This window comes from Dipodomys ordii, unplaced genomic scaffold (assembly GCF_000151885.1).
Source record: "Dipodomys ordii isolate 6190 unplaced genomic scaffold, Dord_2.0 Scaffold41, whole genome shotgun sequence".
NCBI classification, from domain to species: Eukaryota; Metazoa; Chordata; class Mammalia; order Rodentia; family Heteromyidae; genus Dipodomys; species Dipodomys ordii.
The window spans coordinates 1,059,285-1,073,030 of NW_012267257.1; the positions used below are offsets into that span (position 1 = coordinate 1,059,285).

The window sequence follows — 13,746 nt, forward strand, 5'->3', positions numbered from 1 at the left end:
AATATTAAATACTATTTTTAAACCACTAGCTTATCAAAAATGTAACTTCAGGGCTGGGAAGTTGGCTCAGTGGTAGAGTGCTTGCCTCGTATGCATGAGGTCCTGGGTTCAATTCCTCAACACCATATAAGCAGAAATAAAAGCTGGAAGTAGCGCTGTGGCTGCAGTGGTAGAGTGCTAGCCTTGAGCTGAAGAGCTGAGAGACAGCGCCCAGGCCCAGAGTTCAGCCCCCCTGACAGACCAAAAAAAAAAAGTAACTTCAAAAATATTGATTTGAAACTCTAAAGAGAAAATAGAAGCCAATCCAGACTTTTGAGCTTGGTTTACATTATTTGCAATTCAGCCAATTTATGATACTGATTATTTCTATACCACTAAAAACCACTAAGAAGCTTTAGAGCTACATTCACCCTAAGAGTTTTTAAACAAACATATTCTGTAAGTATTAATTTATGTTCTCTATTTTGTAGCACAACTTCAGTTCAAAAGATCAAATGTATTCTGATGGCAATTTCACTGATGTAAGTGTTGTAGAAATAGAAGCAAATGACAAAAAGCCTTTCCCAGAGGATCTGAAATCTTTGGACCTGTTCAAGAAGGAAAAAAACAGTACGGAAGGCCACAGCAGTGGTATTGGCGGATCTTCATGCATGTCATCTTCTAGACCAAGCATTTCTAGCAATGATGAAAATGAGTCTTCACAGAACACAGCCAGCACTGTCCAATATTCTACCGTGGTGCACAGTGGCTACAGACACCAGGTTCCATCAGTACAAGTCTTCTCAAGATCTGAGTCCACCCAGCCCCTGTTAGATTCAGAAGAACGGCCAGAAGATCTACAGTTGGTAGACAGCTTAGACAGCGGAGATGGCATTTTGCCCAGGCAACAGTATTTCAAACAGAACTGCAGTCAGCCTGAAACCAGTCCAGACATTTCACATTTTGAAAGGTCAAAGCAGGTTTCTTTAGGCGGTGAGGAAGATTTTGTTAGACTTAAACAGCAGCAGATTTCAGATCATATTTCACAGTCCTGTGGATCCGGGCAAATGAAAATGTTTCCAGAAGTTTCTGCAGTAGATGCTTTTAGCCCTGGGACTGAGGGACAAGTGGAGAGATTCGAGCCGGTTGGAATGGAAGCTGTGATAGATGAAGAAATATCTAAAAGTTACTTACCACAGACTGTAAGACAAGGTGGCTATATGCCCCAGTGAAAGTCTAGTAAAGCTAAAATATTTCAGATACAAAAAAATCTTCACTCCCTGAAGATGATCAGTTGCCTTCAAAGACACGCTCTCCCCTGGGCCATTGTCATTCCAGAATGTCTGAGATTCTACTTTAAGCACTACAGAAACTAACTTTTTCCTCTGGATAGCTGAATGACTTTGTGCTGTCTCAGGATGCTTGCACTGAAAAGAAACAGAAAGCATGTCCGGAAGTTGGTGAAGTAGAGCCTCGCTTTGCTACACAGAAAACAGGGTATTTAAACAACGAGCAGCAGGCACAGCTCTGATGGTTTGAAGGGAAAAGCCATCACAATAAATGGCTTAGGGATGAGCAATAGAAGAAAAAGGTGCAGTACAGAACTCTGCTTCAGCTGACTTCCTTCATGGAAGAAGAGACCACAGGGCATGAAAAGCTCTGCCCAGCTTTGGAGAGCTAATGAGAAATGGTGGGGAGGTTCATTTATTGGTCTACCATCATTCAAATTATGCCTTACTTTTTTTCTGTGGGTATCAGTTGTTACTAGAGCAAAGGAGTTATAGAGCTTAAACTTTGAAAAAACAACATGTTTTAAATATTACATAATCAAACTCGCAATTCAACTTGTTTAAATTTGCTTTTTATTCTCAATAGGCTCTTTGCAGATCCATTTTCCAAACCCAGCAGTTGCCCTGGCAGGAGCTAGGAACACACGCCATCAGCTATCTCAAACAGCTCCACAATAATTGTCTATTTTTAAAGGTTCACTTGGTATTTTTCTATATATAAATATCTACATGCATATATACATACATATACACATAACATGTACATATATAACTGACACATACATCCATGCATATATCATTGACCCTTGTTAAGACTTTAGGGAATTTGGTTGACAGACTACTTTATACACGTCATCAGCTTAAAATGTAGTAGAATTGAACATACCTTGTTTTGATAAGTATGCCAAGGTTTAAATTTTCTAAGGTATTTGAAGCAAACCAATAGGGCAGTATCCATTACAACAAAAACAGAATCCCAGGGTTGTACATACTGATCTCAGTAGATCTCACAGCCAGTATCTTCACTGTAGACATCTAATAAAGAGATAGGGTTTGGGTTTTTCTTTGTTTGTATGATATTGGTTTTCTTTTGTGTTGTTTTTTTTTTGCAGAGGTGGGGGGAGGGTAATTTTGTTTTGTTCTGTTTTATTGGCTGTACAAGGGGTTAAATCCAGGGCCTTGCACATGCTAGTCAAGTGTTCTACTATTGAGAAACCCCCATTCTTGCTGTGTGGCCCAGATTGTCCCCAGCCTGGTCTCAAGCAGTCCTTGTTCCCCAGTCCTGAGTAGCTGGAACTACAGCTGTGTGCTACCACATGTGAGAAGAAATAGTACTCCGCTATCTCTTTATTCTATCCCATGCTGCAGCAGGATGAAATTTCACTCTACATTGTGCTTTAGAAATATTTTAAACCTCTTCTTTCCAGTTCTGTTCCTTAGGAGAAAAGTGAGCCAGGCTTTCAGGGTTTAGCAGTAAAGCCACGAAGCATTTATGCCATTCCCTAACTACATGAAGGCAAAAGCTAATGCTAGGGCCTAGAAAAAGAAAAAACAATGAGAAGAAATGGTCATGTTTCATTAGTGCCTGACTTCCACCACCCAGTGCATTCAGGGGGAACAGGTGTGTCTTTCCGTTAAGCTTAGTGTCAGAAAATTGACACAGTTAAAAGAGTTTGTTAAAGGTTATTGAAAAAGAAACAGCTGAGAAAAATCAGTATACCTTTACAGTTGAAATATAATTCTGTGTTTTACTCAAAAATAGTTTTCATGTTAGACTCCCAAATATATTTTATCATTCTTACTGTTTTGTTATATCATACCTAATAGCTTATCTTCATTTCTTCACATATATGTTTGTGAGATATAGGAGATACTTTGTTGTAATAGTAGCCAAACCAACCTGAGATTGGTAAGAATAAGAAAAAGAAGGCCCAGAGAGGTCAGGTAAGGACCTAGAGACTCAAACTCACACTACAAAGTTAGGGTATCGCCACTGTTCAAAGTTGGTCATCAAAGACTGGGCCAGATCAAGGCTGAGTGTGTCTGTCTATGTATATATCTGTCCAGAAGTTTGCACCTATAACATTTTTCAATTTCCTCACAAGTAATCGTATTGCTGTAATCTTATTTAGCTGTGGCCTTCCTCATAACCAGTAGTGTAAAGAACATTATCATATGAAGTTTGTACATTTGGGGGCTGAAGAGACAGGTATAAACTGTGTACTTGTGATCCAAGGGACTAAGAATGAGGAGTCATTGAAGTGAAGCCCTCACGTAAGCAGATTTGCATGTTGAGCTCCATCCGGAACATTCACAGAGAATGAATGCCTTGCCCACCCAGCACTTTATACGTATAAGAAGGTTAAATTGTTACTGTGCAAAAATTCATTCAGGAAATAAGTATATATTTGAGCACTAATATTGAAGGTGCATCTTTTCCCTAAAGAGAAAATCATAAAGCTTGTCTTAAATAAAAATTACTTTCCTAAAGCATGTTTTAGAATAATCTGTGTTTTGATGCATGTGCATTGTACTTTAATAGGCAAAGCAATAAATCTGGTTTATGTAAAAACTAGTCTAATGAAAGTGCATTTAATATTCTTTAAGTCTTCAGTGTGAACACATGTGATTGAAAGTCCTGCCTAGTCAAAAAAGCAGTCTTGTAGTGGATAAAATTAATCCACTGCCTCTAATGTAGCTGCGCCCTTTAGGAGGGAAAGAGATTCACTACTACACATGTTGTTCTATATAATTGGACTGTCAGTTACTGGTGCCTTTAGTTTTCTATCTTTATTTCTAATAAATATATAATGCTGAATAGACAAATATAGAATGCTGTAGAACTTTGGGGTTTTCTACAATTTTAGTCCTTTTTTAGCATGAATATGTCAGTACTCAGAAGCCTCTTGAGCATTGTATAGGAGCAAGAAGGAGAGGCAGCCTTACGTACACCTTCAGGTCTATTCTCTACCGGTTCATTTCGGCCTTAGGCCTTGATAAGGGATCTGCCGCACTGAGTCATTGTGAAATTCAAGCTTAAGGAAATTGACATTTATTGAAGCTCATTAATGTAGAATAGCTAAAGTACTTTTTGAAACACGAATCAGACAAATAGAACTTTTTAAAATGTCTTTTCCTTTCCATATAATGAACTAGTTAAAACCATGATACAAATGAGAAAGTATTCATAGAATTCTATAATCATATAGCATTCTCCAAAATAGTTCCGCTTTCTGGACTTACATTAGCCATGGAAAATAACCAGGGGAGCCTTATTTCGGTCTGCTGTGTTTTACATCATTCCATTCTATTACATTTCACATCATTCTGTCTTTGTTCAGCTAGTTAAATTCCTAAGCCATACATTTCTGTCTGAAATGTTTTAGTGAGAAGAGTAAAACATCAAAATAAGGTACATAAGATTTGAAGGTCAATTGTTCAAAAGAATTCTTGAAATAGCTTTCTGTTTTAGGCATTTCTGCCTAAAACTAAGGTTACTTTTTTTAAAAAAATGTAACTTTTTATAAGTCAAAATTTGCAGATATAAAATGGCAAAATATTTAGGATTAACCTAAAATTGAGCATTATCAGGTTTCAGTAAAATAATAAACTAGAAAACGTACAGCTTATGTAATTTTTGAGTGAGTCTTTGGCAGAATTTCCTTTTCAGACTTTTTTGATGATGTCAGACAATTTGATGAGATCAGAACAAAACTCAAAAGTTTGGATTAATCTGTTGTGCATCTACACAATATTCTAATTGCATTGCAGTAAACATAAACAGGCAACTCATGGTAAGCTCTATTTGTCCCTATATTTTTAAGGGCTTTTCATTATTGATTACTCCCACAACTGACTAGTTTAATCCTGTTACCCAATTACTCATTACTATTGATGGGTCATGACAGATATACGTAAGCCCGTGGTGAGAGATGGGCCAGGTTGGTTCCCCCTTGAACACTACTAGCCTTGTCTTACAAATGTAGGTTGCAAAATGCCAGATGTGATGTGTCAGAAACAAAGGGATATTGTAAAGCTGAATATTTGAAAATGTATTAAGTAATGTGCCATTTGCTAGGGTGACAGTTGCGGTGACTATAGCATTATGTGTGTCCCTTTTAGGTCCTAACTATTCCTCACTTGTACAATCCTTTCACCTTCACTTCCTGTTTTACTTCCTCTTTTTTTAGAAGAGGTACAGTGTTGTATGTAGTATTACCTTGAGTGATTGCATGTGCTGATCATTGCTACAGCTATTTTTTATGTTGATATAACTAAGTGTTATTAAATGTTTTACTACATAACCAGCTGTATTCCTTTAAGTAGAGCTAAAAAATAAATTCTTGTTCTTTACTTCAGTGTGTGGTCACCACCTTTTGTCATTATGTATAATGTTTGAGGGAATAGTATTTATCAGGATTGGTGATGGCTAATAAGCTAGATGTTTTCTTCATGTAAACTGGATGTTTTCTGCAGCTTTTAAGGTGCTTGTTGGACATTATGAGAGAGGATTTAGAAGAAAATCAATATGCTTTGTTGGCCTTAACAGAAATGGTATTTACCAGGGTCATTTACCAGTTTTCTAGATTTACCCAGTGAGTTCTGGAATCTCAGCTTCTTACCTCCCAGTTTTTTCCATGTTGCTGAGGCCCAAAAATAAAAGTATAGCGCCATCTTATGGCTCATTTGTGCCCATGCTGTTAAACAAGAGGCAGTTCATACAAAGTCCTACTGCCTCTGGAGGTCACTGAAGTCTGCAAGACCAATGCAGTCAGGAATACCAGGAAAAAGAAAAAAAATGTAGCTTTTTGATTTTCATACCTTCACAGTATTATTTCTACTAAAATGCACAGTTATCCACAAACCAGCCTACATTATTATATAAAAATAAAATGTATGGGCTCTAGAGTATGTGTTCATGTTTAAAATTATAAATACTGGCTGTGACTTTTAGCTGTCCATCCCAAGTTCTCTAGTGTATAAGCACCTCTTGTCCAATCCTAGACTATAATATGGTGGACATAGTCCTTACTTCCAAAGGATTACATGGCCCAGATTAAGAAGTAACTATCTCAGGTTTGCTTAACTTTATAGTTCAACTTTTTTCCTTCTGAAAAACATTCTTTCCATACTTTCAAAACACAATACTTACCCATCCCAAAGTATATATGTATGCTCTCCCATATATGGCTTTAAGTTCAATGTTTTGCCTACTTCATTGAGTGAGAGAAAGAAGAGTTAAGGCAGAGAAAGAAGAAAGTTTGATAAAGCAGGTAGAAGCTCACACAACAGAGTCTTGATCAGTAGTGGAGTAATCTTTGGTTGTTTACATTGGCTCTTGTTCACTCAGCAATAAAATGTTTAAGGTGACTTAAAAATGTTTCATCTCCATTGAAGAAAATCTACTTTTATTCAAATTTTCAAAATTACAGCTATGTTCTTTAAACTTGCAAAGGTTGGTTGTGATGTGTTGTTTAATATTTGAGACAGAGTTTGGTTATGTAGTGCAAACTGGCCTTAAAACCCTCCTGCCTCTGTTTCCTCACTGCTGGAATTACAGGCATGTACCACCACACTCAACTTGTTTTAATTTTTTGTTGCTTTCTTGCTTTCTAGTGCTGGGGATACAACCCAGGGCCTCCTGCATGCTTAATAAATACTGCGCTATATTTCTAGCTAATAAGGTTTTTCAAAACTGAGAAAGCAGCATAATAATGTAGACACACAACTCTTTTTTATTGTGAAAATACTGTACAGAGGGATTACAATTACATGAGCAAGGTAATCAGTACATTTCTTTTCAAGCATTGTTGCCTCCTCCTTTGTTTCCCCCACCTTCCCTTCCCATCTCTCCCCTCTGCCCTACCCCTATCCCCGCATCAAAGTTGTAAAGTTTGTTTTTCGATGTACGTCTTGTACATCTCATTGTTGCAATGGGTCTACCTGTATCCCTGTTTAAACAATTGCACAACTGATTCTTTTACATTTATCCTTTGTGAGCAACTATGTCATTTACATATGAAGAAAGTAGAATGAGAATGACTATCATTCTTGAACTTTAATAAGAACTGCCACCACCCTTTGCAATAGCTTTTAATTTATCAATGTGAGCATGTATATGAAACTGAAATATCTTCTTTGGATAACATGATGCTATATATAGTGGGAATTTCCCCCCCACAAAAAAAATCAAAAGCAAAACACCTCTCTTTCTCATGCTTTACCTCATCAGCCCTGACTGTGGACTGTCCTTTCACACAGCGTGAATGCATGCAAGTATGGTGGGCATGCACCTGCTATCCCAGTATGCAGGAGACTGGGAGACTGTGTCAGAAAAAAAAAAAGGAGGGAAGGAAGGAGGGAGGGAGGGAGGGAAGGAGAAAGGAAGGAAAGAAGGAAGGAAGGGAGGGAGGGAGGAAGGAAGGGAGGGAGGAAGGAAGGACCAAGCAACCAAAAGTGGCTTGTTCCCCTAGCATGTTTGTGCAAGCCCTAGACCCACATCGTAAGTCTCAAGCCCAGACCCCTGTGCTAGGTAGCTCAAGCCCTAGATCCACATCGTAAGTCTCAAGCCCAGACCCCTGTGCTAGGTAGCTCAAGCCCTAGACCCACATCGTAAGTCTCAAGCCCAGACCCCTGTGCTAGGTAGCTCATGTCTCATTCACTGTCCTAACACAGCTAATAAGTGCACATCTGTCCCTTTCTCTGGGAAAAGTTGTTTTCTGAACTTTTTGGCTACACAGCCAGGTAAAACCTGTTGATTAGTGTTAGCTTCTAAATGAATTAATAGAATTTTCCCTGGAATTAATTCTGTAAATCTTCATGAAGGAAATGGTACTCTTCAGAAATGCCCTGAAAAGGAATATTTGCATCAAAGGTCCTCGAAAACACTAAAACTTCTAGGGGTAAGAAACAGTTCTGCACAAAGGCAGAATCAAAGGCAGCTACCCTTTCCTTTAGGCCAAAATTGATACAATTTTTGCCAAATGTGCAATATTACAAACACCAGCCAACATCAGAGCCTGGGAGAAGACCCCTGCGCACGTGCAAACATCTGCTGTAATGCTGGGTGAAGGGCTGCTCCTGCTCAAGACAAACCGGCAGCCATTTCTCATGAGCGATGGGGTGGCAGACACATGCTGGTGGAGGCAAGTCTCTAAAGGGAGCAAATGCCATCTAAGGAGTGTGGACTTGACCATGAAATTCTTGGAAACACTTGTGAGTTAACCGTCCACACATGTAATGAACAGTTCTGAGAGGCTGAAAAACTTGCTCTAATGCCATTGCGAAGTCCACAGTGTTTGGTGTGCACCAAGCAGAACTACTTTTAACAACAAAAAGAAAAAAATGAAAACAACAAAAAGCAAAGCCTTGCCGGGTAGCTAGTGAGAATCTCTCTGCTCCCAGTCTTTTCTTTGAGTTCTCCTCCCTCCTCTGCCACCCTGCACTGCAGAGAACTCTGCTTCCCCTCTCCTCTCCCACAGCCCCCACCCTGCATACAACCCACCTTTGCAAAGTGGCCTAGCCAGGCCTGAAAAGGCAGGGATGGATTGAGATCAGGAGCTGGGCTTTTCTTTCCCCTCTGGCCCTCGGGGATCACTCTGAACCTACCCAGGCCATCTCTCTAGAGTCCTTGCAGCTCTACAGGAAAAGAAGGGTAAACCTGTTCCTCATTTCCAAGGGAAATGCACTTTCAAGGGACTCTAGTCTCCGTATGTTAGCCAAAGAGATGATCCTCTGTTGCTTCAATCTGGTTACACAAGGTGACAAGCATCTGGAGACAGAAGTTTTCCTGGGGTGTCTGACCATCTTCCCTTGTCCCACGTGGTTCCAATCAGACCACCACAGGCTTGGGGTAACTCATCTCCCTCCAGGCATATGCAGAGATATTATTGTTTTCTCTGTTTTCAGATAAAGAAACTGAGGCTTAGGAACTTGTTCCGGGGTCACAGTGATTCAGTAGCAAAGCAGGGATCCATAACCTAGCCCCTCTGTTCCAAATGACAAGGCCCGGCCTAAATAGCTAGGGCAATGGCAAGAGTCAGCTGCTGAGAGTGAAGTGAGACAGGCTTTGAAAAATACACAGGGATGTTCCTGGATGTGTGAGCTACATACAGCGTTGCATTCTTGGTTGCTAAGTGTGGAAGTGCTACAGGGGCCACCCCACACCTCTGCCACGGCCTGCACCAGGGGCTCAGCTTCCTTGGTTATTGTAGCCCCTGGCCTCTCAGTGGAATCAAAAGTGCCTGGAGGCTGCATACCTCTTCAGATCACCCTTAGCAATGGCCGAATAGTGTAAGAATGTGGAAGCTCAAGCCTCAGCTAGGCACATACTGAAGATGTGGAGGGAGTCATTCACCTTCACAGCAGTGTCAGGAACCCCACCTTCCTCTTGAGGTACCAGCAAGAGTCTCAATCCCGCATTAGTTCCACCCGAGGACCCTCCCTTAGGAAGTAAGTTACTTGGATTTCTCTCCCGATTTATTTCTAGGAAACTCAGCCCAAGACACTCACCCCTACCCCCACTTCTGCACAAATGCAGCCTTCAGCTTTGTGGCAGGATGCTCATGGTCCTACATCTATGATGACAGCCAGAAGGTGTACATGGGAGAGGCCCAGGTGACGGCTAGGGGAAGAATCAAAGCCACAGGCTCTCTCCCTAGATGCTACTCATTGGGATTACTAATTTGTGACTCACCAGCTCCCACTGAAAATAAGAGCCAGGGAAAACTGGTTCTGACAGTCATCTTCCTGCCTTGCCCTGCCCAAACACAAGTTAGACCCTCAACCTGAATTCCCTCCTCTCAGCCAGCAGCATTGCCCCTTGGCTCCAAGTCCTATTTGAAATGACTTGGGTTGCATAGCACAGCACAGCCAGAGATTTTGTGCACCAGCCCAAGAGAGGTTGACTAGGGACCAACAAAAATCAACTTGACCTGATGGAAGGCATGAGAAGAAAATCATAAGGTTGAAATTAAAATTTACTAGGCGGCTATAAAAACCTGACAGAATCATTGCCACTCCTTAAAAAATGTGTAAGAATGTGATTACATTTGTAAGTAATTTGCACATTTGGTGAAAACATACAGATGATATTTTTTAATTCTCAAGACACCCTAGAAATGCAGGAGGATTGCTGCAAGATTGCTGAGAAATCATGCAACAGAGTTGTCAAATAATGCAAGAACAGCCCATAAAACCTTTCCAAAATGTTTACAGCCAACAAACAGTTCTTGGGAATTGTGGAAAGTTCGATGTGTTTGAAGCTGTGGAGCGCGGGGAAGCTCCCAGGGGACTGGTTATGGCACGGCCTTCCCTATCCTCAATCCACTGTCACTAAACAACTCTGGACTCCTCATCCATAGCTCTGGCCACCAGCCAGCCCCTAGCCAGAAATCACCCCATACCCCAGGGAATGGTTACATGGCCTTTATTAATTGAATCTGAATCAGCAACCAGAGTCTCTAATGAGAAAAGAGAGGGACACAGTGGGCCTTGCTCAGTGACTTGTCTGTGCTTCTGTTCACTGAAAGGGACAGGAGTCTGGTGATACCAGTGCCCTTCAGAAGAACAGGCCATTTTTTTTGTTATCTTTAAGTATTTGTACAAAGAAGCTCCCATTCTACAAAACAGTAATATGAGTACAAAGTGTCTGACAATATTGTCACCCATCTCTCCTAACAGAACAGGTCATTTTAAGGTCTGGGTCAAAGCATAGGCTGAAGTCTAGGTCCCACGACCACCTGGTAAAGACAGGTTACAGTGAACAATGTGCATCAGGCTAGCAGAGTCATCAGTGAAAGGTGGGAGAAGCAGCTGATCCTGGAACCCCTGGAAAAGGCAGCTTTGTCATTAGGACTGGGTGGTCTTGCAAGCTAGCAATGAGCCAGAAAATTAGCTTGTCAATGGGTTCATATCCTAATGCCACAGAGGTGTGGCTTGGGGGAGGTGAGGGCCATGGTTTGTCCATGACCCAGAGCCTTCTCATCCCTCACTTCCTCCTTTGCTCCATGCTGTCCCCCTCCCCCCACCCCCACCTCCCAGGCTGGAAGCTATGGGGAATTCAGCACCCTAAGGATGGCTGAACTTTTACCCCCAACCCCCAGGACTTCCTACTTGTGCACTCTATTCTGACTGCTAGCTCATCCCAGGCTCCAGGAGCCCAATCCTCCTCCCACAGAGTATACTTCAGGTGTGCCACAGCCGGACCGTGCCCCATTTATGGGCCCTGCATATCTAATCTGCCCTCCCAAGCTCAGCAACAGTTCCATGGGCCTGAAATGCTGACAGACCGCTCTTAGACCAAGGTCAGCTAGAGGGCAAAGCAGAACATTCAGGCAGCAGCAGTACTGGGGGGTTCATTTTATTGTTTGGTTGGGCTTGATCTTAACAGAGGGTTTGGTTGGTGGTGGTGGAGGCTCTGGCTAGAGAGAAAAGAGAGCTATCCGATAAGTGGCAGGAAACACTGAAGTGAATCTGACCGATGACTGGGGTGGAGCTTCCCTTTTGGCTGGAGGATAAAGTGTTCCCTAGAACCAGCTGGAGAGATGTCACAACTTGTCCTTTAGGAGGCTGGTTGTCTTATCATCAGGAAATCAATATCCAGCAAGCCTGTCATTGTTCCTGGAACTCATATGTTTTTCTTGGAGGACAATAAAGCCTCCCTGATAAAATACCTTCAGAGGAGCCCGGCAGACCAGAGACACATAGAGACACATAGAGAACACACACAGCTAACTCTGTAGTAAACATGTATGATTGTTGCTGGAAGGCCAGCAGGCTCTGTGCCCATTGGATTGTTTCCCATGAAGGCCAACTTGAAACACAGCAACTCAGATGTAACACATACAGCCACGGCTTTGGTTTTGTTAGGCTTTTGTGGTTGTTTTAACAGCTACTAAAGTTTTTGTAATTGCATTTTAATGGGTTACATTATACCTTCAAACGTGCATGTAGTGCACTTGGATTATATTTATCTCATTATTTTCTCTTGTGTTCGCATCCCTTTCACCAATACCTTTCCTCTTCTCAATTTGTCCTTTTTTTATGTCTCTAAAAAAATCTAGATTCTGCATATGACAGAAAATAGGCAATACATATCTTTCTGATGATTTCCAGTTCCGTTTATTTTTCTATAAGTGATATAATTTTGTTCTTTATGAATTGTGTATATATATATGTGTGTGTTTTTAATCTATTTATCTTTGGTGGCCCCGAGGCTGATTCTATAACTTGGTTCTTGTGAACAGAGCTGTAATAAAAATAGGTCTGCTGACTTAAATTCCTTTGGGTATGTATATAGTAAATAGCACAACTGGATTAATAATAATTCCATTTTTAGTTTTTTGAGAACATTCATACAGATTTCCATAACAGCTGTACTTACATTCTCATCAACAGTGTATAAATTGATATAACTTGATTGAGGGGCCCTAAGTATGGCTACTGGGTCACACCAAGGCAAATGCAGTGGCTATCCAAAACAGGCAGGCTAGAATTTCACAACCTCAGCACTGCTGATGTTCTGAGTCTGGTATCCTTTAGCTCTGTGGACTCTTCTGTATACTGATGGATGATATTAGCATCGCTGGTCTCTCCCCACTAGATGCCAGGAGCACTTTCCTAGTTATGCATTCAAAAGTAACTACAGACATTGTCAAATGTCTCATGGTTGGAGTTAGGATGGGGGGAGAGAATCACTCCCATTGAGAACCACCAGTTCTTCAGCTCAGCTACGTACAGCAAGCAGGAAGTGATAAAGGCTTCAGGGAGCCTAAAGGTCATGTTCTTTTTTTTCTTTTCTTTTTTGGCAGTGCTGGGGACTGACTTTAGGCCTTAGTGCTCATTATGCAAGCATTTGCCACTTGACCCACACCCCTAGACCTCTTGCTTTTAGCTTGTTTTGCAGACAGTATCTGCGGCTAGCTTTGCCTGTGTGGGTGGGCTTCAGACCACAATCCTGTGTCCACTTCCCAAACAACTGGGATTATAAATGCATACCACTATACTCAGCCTGCATGTCATGTGCCCTTTTATAAGGAGAAGTTAATCCCTGAATGGCATATCCTGGTCTCTGGTGGAGAAGAGGTAGGGGGGTTGGGGCCTGTGCCCAGGATAGCTTTGAACTGCAATCCTCAGATCTCAGCCTCTGGAGTAGCTAGGATTATCCTGGTCTTTTTTGATGAGGAGTTAACTCAAAGTTAAAACACAATGCAGTCTGAAACACACACACACACACACACATATGTGACAGAAGATGTACAAAACTTAGTGTAAAGGACAAGATGGTAAAATATTACAAGCTTTGTGGGATCAGAGAGGCAGGGCAAACAGTGCTTGCTGCAATTCCTCAGTTCTCCTTTGTTGCGGAAGATATTAAACAATGATCATGGCTGGGTTCCAATGAAGCTTTGTTTGTGGCCACTGAATTTCATATACCTCTCACATCAGAAAACATGTGCTTTTATTTTTAACCATTTTA

At 41.2% G+C, this 13,746-nt stretch overlaps 1 protein-coding gene across 1 annotated transcript in view; it reads left to right on the forward strand.

The window, feature by feature from the left end:
* Il6st (interleukin 6 signal transducer) overlaps positions 1-2,388 on the forward strand; it is a 99,329-nt gene extending 96,941 nt beyond the window's left edge. The window contains exon 16 of the mRNA XM_013018503.1: positions 471-2,388. Within this exon, the coding sequence (XP_012873957.1) occupies positions 471-1,211 (741 nt within the window). The 3' untranslated portion in view covers positions 1,212-2,388. The remainder of the gene's footprint in view (positions 1-470) is intronic.
* The last annotated feature ends 11,358 nt before the right edge of the window (positions 2,389-13,746 follow it).